Here is a 21128-nt window from a genome sequence, read left to right on the forward strand (position 1 = left end):
AAAAATACATGGAGGAATTTCTTAATTTGTAAAATAAATATAATCTAAAAATATAGTGTCAGCAAAATTTTACATATTAAGTTCTTGTAATTCATTCATAATATAGTTATTTTACCTTATGAAATTTCAAGAAGAGCCATTTTGTAAGAGAGAATCCAAATCACATAACTTAAACAGTATTTCTATTAAATATTCTCAAAACAATAAATATACCTTTTTCTTGGATTTAATAATAATTCTGAGTTCTTTGCAGTTTTTACAAAGGATTTTTTTCCCCAGAAAAATCCTACACGACAGTAGTATGCTGAAGCCAGCTTGCATCAGCTCAAAAGAGTCAGTTGTCACATTTTTCAGAAAATTTGTGAGCTGGTGTTAAACACAGCCATTATTAAAAATTAAATTACAGTATTAAATTAAATTACATAGCTCACAACTAAATTACATAAACTTATGTTAAAGGTAATAAATAATCAAAATTCATCAATTCCTAGTTATTTACTACATTTTCATATTATCTATACTCTTGAGGTTAAGTTCATTGAATCTGCATGGTGGAAATAGTATATAATGGCATGCTGCATCTTTTCCCATACCTGCGTCGTCTTGTCACATTGACGGCTTAAAATGGACAGTGGCAGGGGGTACCTAGACCACAGAAATCAGCAAACACTGCAAATCAAGGCTTTCTTCTCCCCCTAGCCTCCGCCCCGACAAGCTGATTGTTGAACGTTTACCAGACCACCACTGCTTACAACCTATACCACGAGGTTGTAGCTTTATCTGTATTTAACAGATAAAGTTAGTCAATCACCCCCAACTGCACAATTCATCAGTGACTGAACTGGATATCAAACCTAGTTTTCTGACTCCAAAGTCAATACTCTTAGGTATGATATCACAGCTTCTTCTTATAGAAAATAATTACTAAAAACAGAAAAAAGAATGTGGAGTGTTGAAGATCCAAAATAAGTAGACATAGCCAGTGAGTGAGGGCATTCAGGTAAATATTTTTTCAGTGCAAACATGTGCTTGATTTCTAAACACAACACATACTTGTGTAACATTTCAGTACGTCATATTAGTAATTTCTGTGTATTTAATCTCACCATTTTCTCATTCACTGCAGCATCAAATTTGGCTTGCACTTTATCCAGCTCAGCTTGTTTCTCATCCAACAGTGCCTGGGCCTTCCCCAGTTCAGCGTTGGCAACTGCTAAACGGCCCTCCTGCTTGGCCAAGTTAGCCTTAAAAGGAAGAAGATGTGATTAGTGTAGAGGTGTATTAGTGCTACAAAACATTCGTGCTTTTAATTGGTAAATAATAGCGTAAGTTACTACATAATTTTTGCCCTATTTGAAAGTCATCTGTTTCATTGTCTTCAGCTGGGGAAGCAGAAAAATTGCATTAAAGTTCATTTTTTTCCTTTTAATTATTAATGTTCAATATGGAAATCGCAGAAATGTATGGGAAGGAGAAAAAAAAAATACTCATGATTTTACCCAGAAAGAGTCTGTGAGTATTGTGTCAAGAAGTGGATAACTAGCATTTTGATTTTTTTTTTTTTCACTTAGAGTAATATAATTTCCTCACATCCTTAAACACTTTTTCATGAACATTAGTTATATGACTACATAATATCCCACAATTTGGATATATCATAATTTACTTAACTTTTGCCTTACTTTTAGACATGCCTTTCTCCCCTCCTCCCCATTTTTTTATTATTATTATTTTTAATTTATTTTTGGTTGCATTGGGTCTTCGTTGCTGCATGCGGGCTTTCTCTAGTTGCGGCGAGCAGGGGTTACTCCTCGTTGCGGTGCGTGGACTTCTCACTGTGGTGGCTTCTCTTGTTGCAGAGCACAGGCTCTAGGCATGCGGGCTTCAGTAGTTACAGCACACAGGCTCAGTAGTTGTGGCACATGGGCTTAGTTGCTCCACGGTATGTGGGATCTTCCCGGACCAGGACTCGAATCCCGGTCCCCTGCATTAGCAGACGGATTCTTAACCACTGCACCACCTGGGAAGTCTTCTGCCCATTTTAAACTATTATAAATAATGCTGTGATGAATACTATTGGGTATGTAAAATTTAGGATTGTTTTCTTGGTAAAGATGTTTTGAAGTGAAATTACTATAATAGTAGTTTTTCCTCTTTCTCTAAGTCCTATAGCATGATAATTATGTTTCTTATAAATTTAAAGTAATTAATCAGTAAAGTAATATAGCCCTAGAGCCTTCTGGGATTGAAGTTCCTTTGTAACTTTCTTATTTTCTTTCTCAATATTTGGTTTTTAGAAATTAGCTCTTTTTCTCAGGAAATTTTAAGTTCATTTAGATTTTCTAATATATTTACAAATAACTTTAAATTCTGCTTTTTAATTATTTAAATCTATAATCTGTAATTATATGGATTTATCTTTTATATTCATTACATATCTCATATATATATATGTTTTGCAAAGCACCAATTCTTTAATTTTACTACTTTTTTCTAATTTTTAATGTTTTTTTTATTAGCTCTTTCTACTTTCCTTAAATTGTCTGTGTGTGTGTCTATGCTTTTAAGTGATTATATACATATATATACTGGAGTGTTTAGTTTCTTTGATTCACTTAAAGGCTAAGAAGGTAGCATTTTGGCTGCATCACAAAAGCTTTGGTAACTAGCTTTTTGTAATCATTTTCTAAATAGAAGTGACTAGCTTTTTTTAAAAAAACAAGCATTTTATTTTTATTGTTATGGTCAGAGAATGAGGTCTCAGAAATTTATGCTTTTGGGAATTGAATCAAAGTCTTCTTCTAGAATTGAATATCATCAATTTTTGTAAATGTTTCTTGGACACTGGAAATAATTCGATATTCTTTGTTCATATGAAGAAAGTTCAATGTAGCTATTCAACCTTAAAAATAATATAGTGTAAAATCTCTATATAATTATTAATTTATGCCTACTCAGGACTGGCTACATAAAAGTGCAAAATGAAAATGCCGGCCCCCTTGTTTAAAAATTAAGAGGGTGATAGCAGAGCATTAAGCCAAGCACGGGCCCTTCTAAAGCTGGCCCTCTGCCTACCAGACCTGTTGTGCATTGATAGCATATGCCACAATATCAAATTACAGGATTTTCTTTTTTGTTAAAAAACTCCACTTAAACTATTCATGGGTTTTGCCTTATGTAACTTGATGCTATTTTATTTATCTCATAAAGCATTACTACAATTAAGTCTCACTGTGGATCATAATTTTTATCAATAAAAATAGCTGTTCTTTCTAAGTGCTTTTTTTTCTTGAATTCTACATTTATAGTAACATTTCTCTCTTGGTATCTTTTTGTTTGGGTGTGTTTGCTATATTTGCTCATCATTTCCCTTTGTTAAAACTTTATTTTCTCAAAGCTACCTATGTGCAGAATTTAAAGAGGCAGCCATTTCTATAAGGCTTGTTAGAAAACCTCTGCCGCCCACCCGCTCACCACTTTCCATGCCACTTTCAACAAAGTGGAAAGAGCAACCACTTTCAACCCTTTTAGCTTTATGGGTTACAGGCTGGGGGGCGGGGATCGGGGGTAGTGTGTGTCTGGGTGATATATTTTATGAATCCTTTGTACTCCTGAGAATGTATTTCTGTTCTCTCAGACATAAAGGACAATCTGGCCCAGTATAGATGGGGTGTGTGTTTGTGTGTGTGTGTGTGAAAGAGACAGGGAGAGTGTGTGTTTATCCCTCAACACTTAAATCGCATCCTTAAGAATGTCTTTTTGTCTTTTGTTCCCATTAAGGGCAGCTTGGCCAGCGACTGAATTCTTGGACCCCAGTAATTTCCTCCTCAGTACTCTGCATGTGTTTTCCATTATTTTCTAGGATTTAGTGTTGTGGCAAGTCTGTGCACATCCTGATCTCTCCTCTTTTGTAAGCAACCTTTTAAATTTTGTTTCTTAGATGCCTATAAGGTTCTCTTCCTGTCTTCCAAATTTAAAACATTTCTAGGTGTTGATCTTAATTTTCATAAATTTTGTTTGGAATATCGTAATCAAATTCAGTCTCCAAACCTAATCTCCAAACTTTAAAGATATGGCCAGTTTTCTTTCATGATAGCTCAATTATTATTCCCAATAAGTTCACTTCTAGTTTAAGTTAACAAGTTGAGTTTGGTTTCTTGTCTGCAAGGCCAAGAAACATGTAACAGATATAAAAAGAATGAGAACTTGTGAGAGGACATACAGAGAAAAAGAAAAATTTGGTAACGGAGAAACCTACCTTTATTAGACTACATTATGCTTTGTCTATTAATGGCAGCAATAACGATGAATGATTTTATTAAGAATTGATTTACTGGGAGAAGAAGGGAAACTTTTACCTTCAGAGGCAACACTTCTCTGTTGACACCATAAAATGTTGCCATAGCAAGTGTCCAAGACAGCAGACCAGCCACATTCCCACAGACTTTTTTGGCACTTTCAAAAGTGTAATCATCCATGTTAAAATATGGCTGTAGTAACTCAACAGTCTCTTCATTTATTGTATCCTTGGGGAACTGCTGAAGGCTCCACAGGAATCCCGTCGCACTCATCAACTGAAAAATAGTATTACAGCCTGTAAGCTCTGGAAGAAAATGTATACTTTCTTCCTGAGTTAGTATGTACTTCTAAATTGAATTTTTTTCAAAGAAGTAATAATTGATTTGCTCTAAACATACAAATTAAGACTATGGCAGTAGTCAACCTAAAGCTGTAAATTGCAGGTTGTCTTCCCGTTTCTATAGTGAAGAGTAAAGAAGAAAAACAATGTAAGTTTCCCATCTAGTGAGTGCATCTAAATGCCACCAACCACACAAACCCCCCTTTGGAGACTGGGTTGGGATGACATCAAGACTGTGCCAATACTACCTACAGGTTCTGGACAGATTTTATAAAAAGAGGGCATTCAGCTTTAAAATCTTTCCCCACTTACATTTTTGGAGATGCAGTTTAAGATAAACTCTTCAGTACACAATGATTGATTATTGTCTGCCAGTGTGTCTGGTCTATATTGAGTGTCCTGGGATGTGGACACCTGGTACACCTCATAGGACTTACAGAGATAGATTTTACTTACTTTTAATGACTCTCCCCATGATGGCTTGCAGCAAGGTTTTTCTGGATCCATAGTGACAGGGTCAATTTTCTTTTGAAATAGTAACAGAACACAGTCCATGATTCTCATAATAAGATGAGGGGGCTTTGCAAGTTTCCTGACTGTGGCAATATCATTTGGCTTGATAGTCTGTATTTGGGGTTAGGGATCAGAATATTTTTTGTTAAGTAGTATTCCTAGTCATGTGGAAATCTCATATTTTTAAATAACTAAAGTGGAAAACTTTAAAACATATTTTCTCCCCAATCCCTGACATTATCTCCTCAAGGGTTTGCATTCCAAGATAATGGCTCTTTCATTGTTTAAATTGGGGTTTCTGTTTCTTTGTTTTCATTTTTTTCCCCTGTAGCCCTCAATGAATTGCTTTAGAATATCACTACCATTCATTGCCCACAACCCCAGGCCTCTGTTAGCAACAACTATCATTAATGTGTAACATTTAGATAATTTGCATCTTCAAAGCACAGAATCTATATTATATGGATATCAGAAGAGGGGCAAGGTCCTGAATATCAGAAACCTCACCTTCAGCTTTCATTTTGAGGGCTGCCCTGTCCATGGAAGGGAGAGGAATTCGAAGGAGACAAGAAAAGTTATTGTAACATATGGTTCATAAAAATATTTTTGGAAGTTCTATCTGTGAGCTGGGTTTGAAATAAGATATTACCTGACATTCAAGTCAAGAAGGACTGGGACATCATATGATCAATAAAAAACTCGTAAGACTTGTTTGATCCAGTGATTAGTCTCTTGTGTGTTATCATAGGACCCACAAAAGGAGTGAGGGTGGAGAATGTGTCCTGGTCATTGTCATGATTTTATTAAATGATGATCCTAAATCTATTCATTTATTTAACAACTACAAGCATTCTCCCATATAAAACAAAAGCAAACCAAAAACAGCCCTGTCCTCAGAATCCTCCAAGGAAAAGAGAGAGAAAACACAATTACCCTAAACTATGATTATTTGCCATGATAGAAGTATAGGAGTGACAGGAAAACAAAGGAGGTCCAGAAGAATTGAAAACTTTCTGGAAGGGGTGAGATCTGAGTTTCGTCTTGAAGACTGACTCTTACTAGTTAGTGAAAGTTAGGAAAAGTAGAAAGCGTTCCTGGCAGAGGGAGAGACCCATTTAAAGGTAACAGACCATGATTACTGCAGAAGCCTGTAGCTGTTTCTGTATGGTTGGATCATACTGTGTGCAGGGACAAAATGACAAGAGATAAAATTGAAGGGGTAGACAAGGAGCCAGGTTATCACAGCAGTAGCACTAATATTTATTGAGTACTTCCTATGTGCCCAGCAAACTATTCATTACTTTTAATGCTTACATTGATCCTTCAAGGATCTATGCAGAATTAGAATCCTGATTGAGACCCAATAGAGTTAAGTAAATTTTAAGCCAGATGATCTATCATGTGGTCATGAGAGGCAAATGGAGATCTTCTTGCCTCACAGCTGTGGATATCTAGCTCGGGACTTTAATCCTAAGAGCAATGGGAACCACAAGGGGATTTTTTTAAAGGTTAAAGGGTGCAAGACATAGGCTAGTTGGGATGCTGAAGGAACTGAGAAGGCTCTCTAAATAATCTGAATCTCTTAGGCTACAGTTTAAGCCAATAATCACTAGCACTATTCCTCGGTTCTCTTGGAAAGCTGATTTGAGAATGAAAATAAGTTATGGGAAGTAAAGTTTTAAAAAAGGTAGAACTTAGGATATGTAATCAACAGAAACATTTGTTTCAAGACTCAGAAATTATAAATCACATGAAGAATTCAATTCAGTTTTCTGATTACAAAAATTCCACAGTTAATTTCATGTAACAAAACATGGTGCCTGCTAGGACTTGTGTTGGGAGAGGTAACAATGCACTGCTCACATTCAGGGCTGCTTCTGCTTCTTCCAGCGCAGGTCTAGCCGCCTCGAGCTTGGTCTCAGCTATTACTTTTTCACTATCAATTTCATCCACTATTTTTTGGGCTTTGTCTTTTACTTCCTGCACTTCATTTTTCACTTTGGCTGAAGCCTGAGCACTTACTGTGACTTCTGCTAATACCTGTTAAATTGAGAAAACATATGAGGGTAAATAGAAACCTTTCCAGCACAATTTACAGATTTGAGTAGTGAGAGAATATTTATTCAATATAATGTAAAACAAGAATAAGAGCAAATTTATTCCCCATCTAAGTTGTCTATATTTTAAGGTGTATTAAAGTAACTCCTTTGAGCAGTCTTGCAGTCTTCTATTTCCTAAGCTTCTCTCAGGCATGAACTATATAAATAAATATTTTAAGCTTTCAGAAAAATGATATTTCTACTCTATGTAATTTCTAGAAATTTAAAACTATTTAATGTCAGTGCAATAGAATAAGGTCAGAAGTCATATTAAGCCTCGTGTAATAACAAAAAAAATAGCTAATATTTATTGAGTGCCTACCATATGTCATATGCTAAATGTCTCTCCTATGCTATCTCTCTCATTTCAGTAACTGGCTAAGGGTCAAGACTTAAGTATCCATTCTTAACTGACTCTCAGTGAAAGCTGAAAGCGGTCTGAGACTGGGGGGAGGAGTTGTAGATAAAGGAGCAGCGCACATATATCCCTATCACCTTGGGAGGAGTATCTTTAAAAAAACAAACAAACTCAACCAACTCTTCTTTTTATCCTTTTCCTTCCTCGACACAAACTTCAGATGGGACTTGGGTTATCCCAGAAACCTAGAGCATGCAGGGAACTTAAAGAGAAGACCAAATATAACTTGCAGTCAAGCAGAAATTTCCTAAACAGATGACAGAAAGCAAGAGAGACAGACAGAACCAGGGAAGAAAAAAATAGTCTTAGACCAAGTAGAGGATATAATAGTTTAGGTATGTCTTGGTATAAGTTAAACAAAAATATATGGGCTTCCCTGGTGGCTCAGTGGTTGAGAATCTGCCTGCCAATGCAGGGGACACGGGTTCGAGCCCTGGTCTGGGAGGATCCCACATGCCGCGGAGCGACTAGGCCCGTGAGCCACAACTGCTGAGCCTACACGTCTGGAGCGTGTGCTCCGCAACAAGAGAGACCGCGATAGTGAAGAGGCCCGCGCACCGTGATGAAGAGTGGCCCCCGCTTGCTGCAACTAGAGAAAGCCCTTGCACAGAAACAAAGATCTAACACAGCCAAAAATTAAAAAATTAAAAAAAAAAATATCTAATGGTCTTTGTAAACATTATCTTACCAGAAATAGTCTGTAGGCTTATATCCTGTTTACTTTTTAATAACATTTTTAAACAATGCTTTTTTTTAATATGGAAAAATATTCCTCACAGTAGTGATAAAATAAGTGTCAACTCACTTCATCTGCTTTTACAGATGCCACTGCCAATTCCTTCTCCTTGACTGCAAGATCCTGAGAGAGTTTTGCAACAGATTCACTTGCCTCCATCAGCTTATCAAGACCTTTACAAACACACACATATACACTGAGTATATGACTATCCCCTCATAAAATATTTATTCAATATTTACTACTTATAAGGCACCATAATTTGTACTACAACAAACACAAAATAATCATGGACAAAATGCTTTAAAAATATACATATTTTAGGAGCAACAATACTGACCATATTTCTGAGAGTTTCATCAGGAAATGAAGAAAATAGCTCTGACTGAAGAATATCATCTAGTTACATTTAAGGGAAAGTCACATTGCTATAATGAGTAAGCTGAATTTAGCCAGGGAACTTATTTGACAAACTTATGCTTTCCTTGGCTTTGTAACTATCATTGTTTTGCCTTTGAATCATATTGCAGCTGACATGACAAATGAGACAGTTAATATATTAACGTTTTTTGTGGTTCTCTGCTATAAAAATGAAAATAACTGCTAAAACTTCTGCAACTGGCTCTGAGAATCTCAGTGCTCTAGTGAAAAATAACTGGTTAACTAAATTCTCACATTCCGACTGGACTCTAGATGGAGGTGTGTTGGTAAACATTTAGCATCAGGGTCTGGGGTGAGGGCGCTTATTTGTATGGTTTCCAGTTTCTGTGTTGTAAATACTCCCACCATGTCTGATTTCAAGCTACCAAGAGGTTCTCAGTAACACACCATTATATAATATTTCTACCACACAGATAGACTAGAAATAATAATGTTCCTCAAGAACATTAATAAGAGTAAAATAAAGTAAAAATAACTAAGAAGTAATGAGTTTTGAGTATTTATTGCCCTCACTTTTAACATAATTAATTTAATTGTAAGTTAATTAATTTTTAATAAAGGCTGCGTTAGCAACCAGATCATAAAATTCCTAATTTAATCATCAGTTCTCATGAGCCAGTGCCAAGTAGCTTCAGCACACCCCTGAGTCTAGAGCATCATATAGACAAGCTTCAAGAAGGTGAGCCATTAGAAAGACAACAGCAGAAAGTTTCTCTCATAGGGTTCTTATCACCATAACTTCACAGACCTTTATGCTTTGTGACCACGTTCTGTGTAGACGTGAAAAGACAGCACTAAGGTGTTTTGGATTATTTGGGCCAAATGCTTTCTGGACATAAAATCGGTCCCCATTTACACTTTTCCTGCTTATGTTACATATACTAGACACTCATAAAATCATTGCTCACGTAAACTCTCTTTTTGGTTTTATTTGTTCATTTTTGTTTCTGTTTTGTCTTTTTCTTTGTTAGAAATTTGAGAAGCATTAACACGGCAAAGTTTACACAAATTGAGAGAAATTGTAATGAAACCAAAAACTGAAATTGTGGTGTTCCCAAGAGCTGGCTTTTCCCCATCTGCAAGCAGCAACTCAGCGACTGTGGTGACTCGCTGACCAACAGGGTGGACCCAAAGTTGAAGGAGTTGAATAAAATGGTTCTGGAAGAAAAACAGCCCACCTCTATCACAGCAGCCATAAACAAAATGTGTTAACTATAATATAGAGAACTGTCTTCCCTTATAGCTGGTGAAATTAGTTTTACTATTTTACAGTCAGTGTCATTTGTATATGTGTGTACACAGTGGTCACATACATGGTATATACGAACAGAACAGATTCTTTTTTTTTTTAATTTTTATTTTATATTGGAGTATAGTTGATTTACAATGTTGTGCTAGTTTCAGTAGTACAGCAAAGTGATTTAGTTATACATATACATATATCTATTCTTTTGCAGATTCTTTTCCCATAAAGGTTATTACAGAGTATTGAGTAGAGTTCCCTGTGCTATATACAGTAGGTCCTTGTTGATTATTTTATATCTAGTAGTGTGTATATGTTAATCCCAACCTCCTAATTTATCCCTCCCCTCCATCTCTTTCCCCTTTGGTGACCGTAGGTTTGTTTTCTAAATCTGTGAGTCTGTTTCTGTTTTGTAAATAGGTTCATTTGTATCATTTTTTAGATTCCACATGTAAGTGATATTATATGATATTTTTCTTTCTCTGTCTGACTTGCTTCGCTTTGTATGATAGTCTCTAGGTCCATCCATGTTGCTGCAAAAGGCATTATTTTGTTCTTGTTTATGGCTGAGTGTAGATTCTTTTTTTTTTAATTATCATGTAATATTATATTAGTTTAAGGTGGACATCATAATGATTTGATATATGTATGTATTGCAAAATGATCACCTCAATAAATTTAGTTAACATCCATTAAAAAACAAAACAAAACAGCCCACCTCTGTTTAGATTTTTTCTGCCCAGAGTTTCTTGACAGGTCAAAAGACCCATAAGGGTATCCCTCAAAATAATCTATTACTAACAAGAAAATCAATATTTTGTTTTCAAATACAACAATATCCACCAAACAAAATATTGGGATCCCTATCAGACAAGCCCTAAAAGATAAGATTCTGTTCCACTTACCAATATTCATACGTTCAGCTTGTTCATTAATATATTTCACCTTTTCAGCATAAATGTTTTTATAACCATTTATAAATGAGAGGTAAGACTTGGGAGTCACGTGTGCTCTTCGGCGATATCTGAAAGTAGAAAAGAAAAAAGATCTTCACCTCTATCATTCTGACATACTCTCCTAAAATGTCAATAGAGAGGCTCTTCTCACTGTGAAATCAGTGTAATTCTGGAGAGTGATTCACTAGCAAGAGGGCAGGAATTGTGAATGGAAACCTAGAGGTGAGGCGGAAAGAACACTAAATCTCTAACTGATGTTTTGACTTGACCCTATGCCCATTCTGGGCTTCTGTTTCCTCATCTGGAGAACTGAGAAAAGAATCACTGCCCTACACCTCCCAGAATTTTGTGAAAATCAAAAAATAAAACAACCTATGTAAACACACTTTGTAAACTTTAAAATTCTGTACAAATATTAGGGATAAGTGGTTGAAATGAACTTGTGCTGAGATCTGTTTTCATTCACCTGGTATTTGCTACACACCTCTTCTCTGCTAGAAACCCAGCTGAGTAGGCTTACAAAGGTGAGAACCAATCTCTCCCCTAAATCGCTGGATAGTCCTTGAAATCAGGCACACTCGATTCAAACATTCAACTCACTATGGGCTTTAGTATGATAATTACATTTAACAATAGAAATAAATAAAAGGAATAATTTTATACAGGAGAAACTCAAGTCAAAGAAGAGATCTTCACATACTATAAAATTATATTTTTATGTTAAATTAAATTTATTTTATATTAAAATTTCACTTTTGGAGTTCTGAAGATTTTTAACATTAAAAAATTTTTTAAGGACTTTGGCATATATATGACTATTTTTAAAGCATTATATAAATATTGCTTTCAGAATAAACTTCTACAACCTAAGAGGATATGAAAACCTTGGAAAATACACTGAAATTTAAAAAAATAAAGATGTAGGTTTTTGTAGCTCCACAGTTGATGGTAGTAGGGGTGGAGTTCAAGTTAAGTAGAAAGAAAATTTTCCCAACGGAGAGGATTAATACACACGGATTTACCAAGAGAATCTGGGAGATTATCTAGAATTATTTAAGAGGATGGTCCAAGTATGGATTTAAATAAAGAAAACGATACAGGATAAACAAACTTGTGAGATAGGAACCCCCGCCCCCCTGGAAAATCAATTAAAGTGTTACCCAGACTCTCTATGCAGAAAAATAGGCCTAGTCTTTCTTGGAGGTTCTGCACTCCCTAAAGCCTGTGCATTAACCCTAAGGAAGAAGCCCACTGTTCTAGAGACCCAGGGTGGCCCATCTTTATTCAGAGCAATAGTACACAGTGACTATCACACTTTGGGAAAAAAATGCTATATTCTTAAACTGCCAACACCAGCTTTCACATCATGAACACCATTTCTGCTTTTAGGGACTGGACTCTTCTGCAGTCAATTAAAATTTAGCTTCATAATTATTTCGCATGAAAACATGGATAAGATTAAATGATGCAAACACAAAACCTAAATGTTCCCTTAGCATAAGGCAATAATGAAACTTTAGAAGAGTGGACTTCTTTAATCAAAATAAATAATGCACTTGAATAAGAAACTAATTTTAAACAGTTTATAATGAATTATTTTCAGTCATTTCCAAAAAAAATTAAATTAAGCAAATGAAATAAAATGATTCATTAAGCGTCTGTTACTTTGCGGTCTGGAGGGAAAGAGATACTAGTTAATTTTTAAATCTCATTTACTTATCATCGTTTCTATACATAATCACTAGACCATCAAAGCAAGGAAAAATATCTAAGTGCAGCTGGGATTTTGTGCTCAATCACTATGACGAGTTTCTTACATTTAATTCCTCTTTGGAGTGAACTTTGTGTTTCTGTAGTTATCGTGCTTATGTAATGTCACTTACCTTTGGAAGTAACTTTCACAGCTCTCTGAAACCATGTCGTGAAAGAGGCCCATTGTTTCTACAACTTGTCTTTTGGTGTCACTAGAGCAGACGATACTATAGCCTGAAATGAAATAGGAGGACACCGCAACCAGAGCCTCCTTCGGCCAGCGACTGAACCAGTCCATGGTGCAGCCTGATATCAAGCCAGGAAATTTCAAAGAGCGGGCACGGAACTTCTCACCAACCTATCAACAGAAAAGTCAAAAAGCATTAGAAACACGAAAGGATTGTAAGTCAGCCAGAGGGACATTTATATATTCTGAGCCAATAGTATATGACACCACAAATTTTTTTCCACGAACCTTCTTGGGCTGCATTAATATGTAAATTAAGTGTCCAGATGAAAGGAAGTAATATTTCCAGACCATGAAAGGCCTGGACACTAGGGCACATGAGAACAGCAGAAGGAACGGGAGGTGTTTGGTCTAAAAAGGAAACGACTTAGGGAGTCTGCAAAAACTTTCTCCAAATATCTGAAGAGCTGTATGTGGGAGAGGGATCCGGTTCATTTTACAGGACAAATAGAATCACAGGGAAGGGACTTCCTTGGTTAAGAATCCACCTGCCAACGCAGGGGACATGGGTTTGAGCCCTGGTCCGGGAAGATCCACATGCCACGGAGCAACTAAGCCCATGTGCCACAACTACTGGGCCTGCGCTCTAGAGCCCGCGAGCCACAACTGAGCCCACATGCCACAGCTACCGAAGCCCGGGCGCCTAGAGCCCGCACTGCACAACAAGAGAAGCCACCGCAATGAGAAGCCCGCGCACCGCAACAAAGAGTAGCCCCCGCTCGCCACAACTAGAGAAAGCCCAGGCACAGTAGCAACAAAGACCCAATGCAGCCAAAAATAAATAAATAAATGAATTAAGAAAAAAAGAAGAAGAAGAAGAATCACAGGGGAAAAGACAAAGACAAAATTCCACTGTTTGTAAAGAAGAACTTTCTGGCTATCAGACTATCTAAAAATTAAGCAAGTTGCCCTATAAGTTAGTGAGATACCTTCCCTTCCCCCCAAGAGCAGAGCTGCCCAATAGAACTTTCTGTGATGATGGAAATGTTCTATATGTGTGCTTTCCAGTATGGTAGCCACTAGCCACAGGTAGCTATTGAGCACTTGAAATGCAGCTAGTGGGACTGAGAAATTGGATTTTTATTTTTACTTTATTTTAACTGAGCACAATTTAAATGGATAGACATGGCTAATGGTTACTATACTGGACAGCACAGTGAGACAGACATTCAATCCTACGTCAGGGACATTCTAGATGGTATGTCTATATTGGAGGTAGAGCTGAACAAGACTACATCACCAAATCCCTTACAAATCAAATAATCTCTGTCTCTAGGTAATGAAAGTTCTAGGCTAGGCAATAATCACTGATAAGATGAATATTTTAAATTTTCACACTTTGGCATGAGATTTTGGTCAGTGAAGATTGGTGTTAGTAAAGAGTTGATTTTAATTCAATGTAACAAGTGTTCAGTTCTGACAAATCTCATCAGAGAAAGTACATTCAAAGAACTAAGTACATTCAAAGAAGTAACTCCTCCTACATAGAAATAAATAAAATAAAAACTCACTGGAGAAAAGCAGAGAACAACATGCAAGTTCTTCCTTGATCTTGAAATGAAGTATTCATACAGATTATCAAAGGTGGGAGGATGGCGAGGTAGCTCCCTCTTCATCACTGATATCAGCCCTTGGGTGATTTCATCCATTTCATCTCGTGCAAACAGACTGGAGATCTTTGAGGAATAGACAAGAGAGTGTTCAGTACTTTAAGAGTTCCCAACAGCCAATGCACTGCCGAAGTCTGGTCCTTCTGCTCCCCTACCCTCACATGTCACCTCTTTTCATATTTTTTCCTGCATCTCCACAATCAAATCCCTAGTTTGCCAGAAATTACAAGAGTGCAACTTTTTATCCAGCAGCTCAATCAGGAGCAAATTATGTTTCCTTTGGCTCAAACAGCTATTACCAAAAAGCCATCTCCTCTACCATTCCAATCATCTCTTTAAATGTCCAGTGATGACCTCTGTTCTGACTCACAGTCAGTCTCAACTCTGGTTCCAAAGTAGTTAACTAGATCATGCACCAGTAAGCATCAATACACACCACTGTGAAAGGAAGAGAGTTCACACGGCAGGTCTGATCTTGAGAAGGGTGTGCTTGCAGGGCTGGCCCTTGCCTGGCATCTGGGAACTGGGTTTTTGGAATGTCTCCTCCATTACTAATTGATAAGGTTGTTCCACTGTACCTAGACTATTTATACAAACATTGGGATAGATGGTGAACATCTGCTTTCCTTCTGGGAGTCTGGAATTTTGGCAGTTGTGGCTAGGCAGAGAATGACTACACAGCCACCTCCCAAGAAGACCTTGAATTCAGAGTCTCATATGGGCTTCCCAAAACAGAAACAGCACATGTGTTTGTGCACTTCACTTCATGTGGACAGAAAACACATTCTGTATGGACCCTTTAGTGAGAACATAGTAAGCATGCACATGGATTTCCCGACTCCCCCGATGTGTCTTTTTCTTTACTGATCCAGCTGTGAATCCTTACTGTGTTGCTGTAATAAATCTTAGCCATAAGTCCAACTATGCTGAGTCCTGTGCATACTACTAATGAAGTACCAGCATGTGGGTGGTCACAGAAGTGCTGATACAAGTGGTGTCAGCAGTGGTGACACAAACATCTACTTACTTACAGTTAGTGGAACTCTTTCAACCATTCTATACTCCTGATTATTAGATAGATAGATAGATAACTTTGCTTCTCCTAAAATAAATTATAGGATCAAACTGAAGATTGAAGAGACAAATAAGGAACCATATTTAAAATGGAAGAAAGCATATAAAATATCTGGAGATGAACAGCATTAATTTCAGAGAAACTTCAAAAAATCTATTGAACCTTATACGTTAATCATTTCTAAAATGAAAAATGTGTGCTAAATGGCCTCACTTCTGAAGGGTTGCTGCTTTTTCTATTCGGATTTACATTTTTAAAATACAAGCTCTTTCTCTACTTTTGAGACATACCTCCCCTGAAGATAGCAGGTTGTTGAGATATTCTAGAAATGCCTCATCTTTTATTTCATTGTCAGTAAAGATAAAAGTGATGCCTTTGCCATCAGCACCAGCAACTTTGTACAAAGTTTTTAAATCCTCTGTTAGGTTACTCACATTATAAGACCTAAAAAGAGAAGTGGCAGGAAGTTTTAAATTAAAAAATATATATATATATAAAATCATAATTTATTTCAAAACACAATATAATCCATGATAATTAGAGCATAATCTGCACCTGCTCCAATAGATACTAAGTAACAGTGCCTGCTAGAAAACACAGAGTTAAATAGCTATATGTTACCACTCTACATAAACAGGTTTTATTTAGTTTGAGAAGTGAGAAATGGGGAATTTACCAGAAGTGGCTCAGGAACAATAACTGGGAACAGGGAAATGAACTTTTATTCTCTGCAATTGGACAGTCCTCAGTAACAGACTTTTTTGCCCAAGTGAATATATGTATAATATTTAAAACTAATCTGAAATTTCGGTGAGCTTAGACTGGTGAGAAAATCAAGATAAATTACAAATAAAATTAATGATGAATTACATAAAGTGGTAATTTGCACATCTTACTAAATGGCTAGATTCAGAGAAAGCCTTCAGAAAAGGATGCATCATGCAATGTGATATAAATAATAGAAGTGTTACAATTATGTGGTTACAGATTATGAAAAGAGAAGATCTTGGTCTTTTGTTTTTTTTTGTTTACTCTGTTTCCTGCAAAAGGAATGTGTTACCAGAAACGATGTGATGTGTAAAAATAAAGCAGACATTTTCTTAAGTGTTGCGTATAAAGCCCTGTGGGTAGATCGATGAAAGGGATTATAAAGACACCCTTATTTGAAGGAGGTTTCACAGTGCAGGTAATAGGGAGTTTTGTGTAAGCCATAGGGTCTAGTGGAAAGATTATGGGCATTGAAACCAGAAAGACCAGGGTTCAAATCCCTGCTCTGCAGGTTTAGAAGAGTTCCTTCACGTTTGTCAGCTTGTTTCCTCATCTGCAAAATGAAGATAATTACCTATTTGCAAAGGTTTTTGTGGGCATTAGACATGATGTAGCATATGTACATTTAAATGAATAAATAGCCTATTTTTAAACTAGGAGTGCCTTAGAAGTCCTTCTGGGTGGCACTTTAGTTAAAAACCTTGTAGACCTTGGCAAAAGGAATGCCATCAAAAAGAGACCATATGTCCTGTCAAATAATTCCCGAGGGGGAGAATTCATTGAAATGGGAAACTGGTAAGTTAATTTGCTGAGAAGTAGCTGCACCTACGAGAGCAACACAGCCCACATCCTTCCTCAGAGGTGGTGTGGTCTGGTGCTGTTAGGGTTACCCTCTCACTGACCAGTCAGTTAAGTCACAGCCATTTTGCTCATTTTTAAAAATTAAACTGACTGTTAGGTAATTGCTTTTGCAATATATAGACACAGTCACAGCACACCCCTCTCTAGGTCCTGGCCTCTCTCACTTCTTTCTTTCATAGCTAAGCTTCTTGAGGAGTTTCTAAACTTATTATCTCTGCTTCTTCACCTCCTTAATGCAACGTGGCTTCTGCCCCCATCCAATGCACTAAAAGTTTTGAAACATTAGTTGCCACTTTTCATGCTTTGATTGAATCCACAGTTTCAGGCTAATTCTCTACTTCCTGGGTTTCTGGAAACCACTCCAGGTTTCCTCCTCTGTCTTGTCTCCTCACTCACTCCCCCTTGCATTATTATACCCAGCACTTCTATCTCTAGGAGTATACTCAGATATGTACAAAAATATTCATAACAGCTATATTTGCAAAAAGAAAACCCCACAAATGTTTATCAACAGTATAATGGATAAACAAATTGTGGTAATATGTGGTAAAATGGAAGGTTCCACAGCAATAAAAATGAACAAACTAGTGCTACATGCAGCATCATGGATGAATCTCACAAACAGTGCAAGCAACAGAAACTGGACACAAAAGAGTAAATCCCATATGATTTGACTGACATAAAGCTAAAAAATAGGCAAAATCGATCAATGGGCTTAGAAATCAGAATATTGTTCCCGTTGGGAGGGTAGTGACTGGGACAGGACCCTGAGGGGTACTTCTGGGTGCTAGTGATGTTTTATTTCTTTATCTGTGAGCTAACTACATAGGTGTACTTACTTTTTGACACCCATGATTTGTGTACATTTCTTTATGTATGTTACACTCAAATACAAAGTTTACTTGAAAAAGAAATACACCGAATTGTAAATTTTTAAGTAAACATTTTACTCCAGTGAAATTAACCATAGAAAAAAACATACTGGCGTGTTTCATTTTATCTTACCTGGTTAATGTTATCTGGAATATTTGATACCCAGCTATAAAAGAAGCCAATCTTGAAAGACTTTGTTTTCCCGAACCACCGACGCCCACCAGCAATGCATTTCCACATGATGTTCGGATTATTCGTGAAATCTGTTTTGAAACAAAATAGTATATATTTGAAAATAGAATTCAACTGTTTACATTTGCTTGCACTAAATGGGTCCAAGGTTTGACCACATGCTTCTAGACTACATTAGACTTTTTCCTTTAATGCAAAAGGTTTCATATTGATTTATTCAATTCCAGTTCTTTCCTTGCCCATCTATATTTACATCATGAAAAAGAGAACAAATTGGCTTTCCCAGCTCCTATTTCAAAACTATTTTCCGTGTGTGTGTGTGTGTGTGTGTGTGTGTGTGTGTGTAATTTTATTATTTTCAGACTCAGTGGATAATGGAACTGCTCTTCCCAATCTGTAGAAAGAAGTTTAGAATTGTTTGCTTATTATCATCAGTCTAACACACTGACTTATGTAGACACCTAGCTCTACAACAAATACTACCTCTATCATATCTCTGCCAATGAAAAATTTTTTAAAGTACCAAAATTCTACTTAAAATGGGGAAGGAAGATATTTGTAGAAAAAAAACTTAGGGAAACAGACTTTAGCCTTGTGTTGCTTTTCTATGGTTGATTCCTTCAGGGAGGATAAGGCTCAAATTGTGGCTCAAATCTTATGCAGGCCAATTGGAGACATTGCTAAAAAGCTGCCTTTTACATTAATGTCACTGATTAGGAAGAAAGTCTAGACAGATTACTAAATTCATTATCACTAGTACACAGAATTTTTTTTAATTCAAGTTTTACAGATGGCAGACACCTTGGTATGTATCAATTCTATTATATTTTAAATATGTTAATCACTTATGTGGTTTTACACCTAGAACAGGGTTCCAGGCCCCCAAGATCTAGCCACAGTGGGTACTCGATAATTACTTGCTGAATAGATGAATGTGAAACAATCCTAGAGCACCTGGAAATTCACTAGTTTTGTAGAAGATGATTCTGTAATAAACACAGAGTTAACTGCCTCCTCTTCATGAAACCTCCCTATCCTACTTTGCTGGAGAAACTCCTTTTTTGATCTACAAATTATACAAATAAACAACTCCTTTCTGCAGCCCTTCAGACTTGGATCAAGCCATGCTCCTTTTCTGGTGCTGCCTCTAGTTGGTTTCTATTTTTTATCAGTCCTATACACCCATCCACCTTTCCCCTTTCCCCATCAGTTTGCCCATAATCTGTAAGCCAATCATGAAATTGACATTTTTTAAAGCATCAACTTTTCCTCCATGGGGAACAGGATTCCCATCACATCAAAATGTAATTTGAGGAGGGAATATTTTTTTCATAGGGTTCTCCAGGTTACTGTCTAGGAAAGTAAAACTCTTTGACTCAGCGAGTCAAAAGCTCTGAACACAAAACCCATCAGTTTGCCCTTGAAAAACATTTGCTTTCATGTAGGCGGATTCAAATAAGCGGTTTCTGATTAAGCCTTTGTTTTGTGAGACAGTGAACTGACTCAACCTATAGACTCTCTTCTATATACTACCCGATACTATATATTTATTCTCTGAAACAGTTTATCTGTGAAATTTACCAAGCTTTTATATGATCTATTTATATCAGTAAACAGTCAATAGTTAGAACCTTAATAAGATGAGTCATTGCATCTTTAAAAAACACCAGATCAAGAGATGTTCCTCTAATGATATCATTGAACTGTCTCTGGTAAAACTGGAGTTTTTCAGACAGAAATTCAAAGGATGGTACCTATGGGTGGGGGGGAGAGAGAAAAAAATAATATTTAAGATGCAAAATTTAGGAAAGCAGCAATTGTAAAGACATTCAAAAGTAATTCTAAAAAAAAATGTTTTAAACCTTACAGATTTCCAAAAATTTGTCATGGAGTAGTCGACTTTTAGTTATTTCCATTTTCAGAGATCTGATACCTAACTGGCTGGTTTCCAGTATGAAGTCATTCCTGACCTCTTCCTTCAAGAACCCTAGCACTTGGGAAAACTGGACAGCTACATGTGAAAGAATGAAATTAGAACACTTCCTAACACCATACACAAAAATAAACTCAAAATGGGTTAAAGACCTAAATGTAAGGCCAGACACTATAAAACTCTTAGAGGAAAACATAGGCAGAACACTCTATGACATAAATCACAGCAAGATTCTTTTTGACCCACCTCCTAGAGAAATGGAAATAAAAACAAAAATAAACAAATGGGACCTAATGAAACTCTTTTGCACAGCAAAGGAAACCATAAACAAGATGAAAAGACAACCCTCAGAATGGGAGAAAATATTTGCAAATGAAGCAACTGACAAAGGATCAATCTCCAAAATATACAAGCAGCTCATGTAGCTCAATATCAAAAAAACAAACAACCCAATCCAAAAATGGGCAGAAGACCTAAATAGACATTTCTCCAAAGAAGATATACAGATGGCCAACAGACACATAAAAGAATGCTCAACATCATTAATCATTAGAGAAATGCAAATCAAAACTACAATGAGGTATCATCTCACACCGGTCAGAATGACCATCATCAAAAAACTACAAGCAATAAATGCTGGAGAGGGTGTGGAGAAAAGGGAACCCTCTTGCACTGTTGGTGGGAATGTAAATTGATACAGCCACTATGGAGAACAGTATGGAGGTTCCTTAAAAAACTAAAAATAGAACTACCATACGACCCAGCAATCCCA

The 21128-nt window shown here is 36.5% G+C and overlaps 1 protein-coding gene across 1 annotated transcript in view; it reads right to left on the reverse strand.

Annotated features, from left to right (window-relative positions):
* DNAH8 (dynein axonemal heavy chain 8) overlaps positions 1-21128 on the reverse strand; it is a 329367-nt gene that overhangs the window by 121630 nt on the left and 186609 nt on the right. Inside the window, exons 61-71 of the mRNA XM_059938771.1 lie at positions 20055-20177; positions 18364-18494; positions 16020-16173; positions 14556-14720; positions 12929-13155; positions 10995-11113; positions 8475-8578; positions 7016-7192; positions 5096-5263; positions 4359-4574; positions 1107-1244 (exon numbers count right to left, since the gene is read on the reverse strand). Of these exons, the coding sequence (XP_059794754.1) occupies positions 1107-1244; positions 4359-4574; positions 5096-5263; positions 7016-7192; positions 8475-8578; positions 10995-11113; positions 12929-13155; positions 14556-14720; positions 16020-16173; positions 18364-18494; positions 20055-20177 (1722 nt within the window). The remainder of the gene's footprint in view (positions 1-1106; positions 1245-4358; positions 4575-5095; positions 5264-7015; positions 7193-8474; positions 8579-10994; positions 11114-12928; positions 13156-14555; positions 14721-16019; positions 16174-18363; positions 18495-20054; positions 20178-21128) is intronic.

The sequence above is a fragment of the Balaenoptera ricei genome, chromosome 11 (genome assembly GCF_028023285.1).
Source record: "Balaenoptera ricei isolate mBalRic1 chromosome 11, mBalRic1.hap2, whole genome shotgun sequence".
NCBI classification, from domain to species: domain Eukaryota; kingdom Metazoa; phylum Chordata; class Mammalia; order Artiodactyla; family Balaenopteridae; genus Balaenoptera; species Balaenoptera ricei.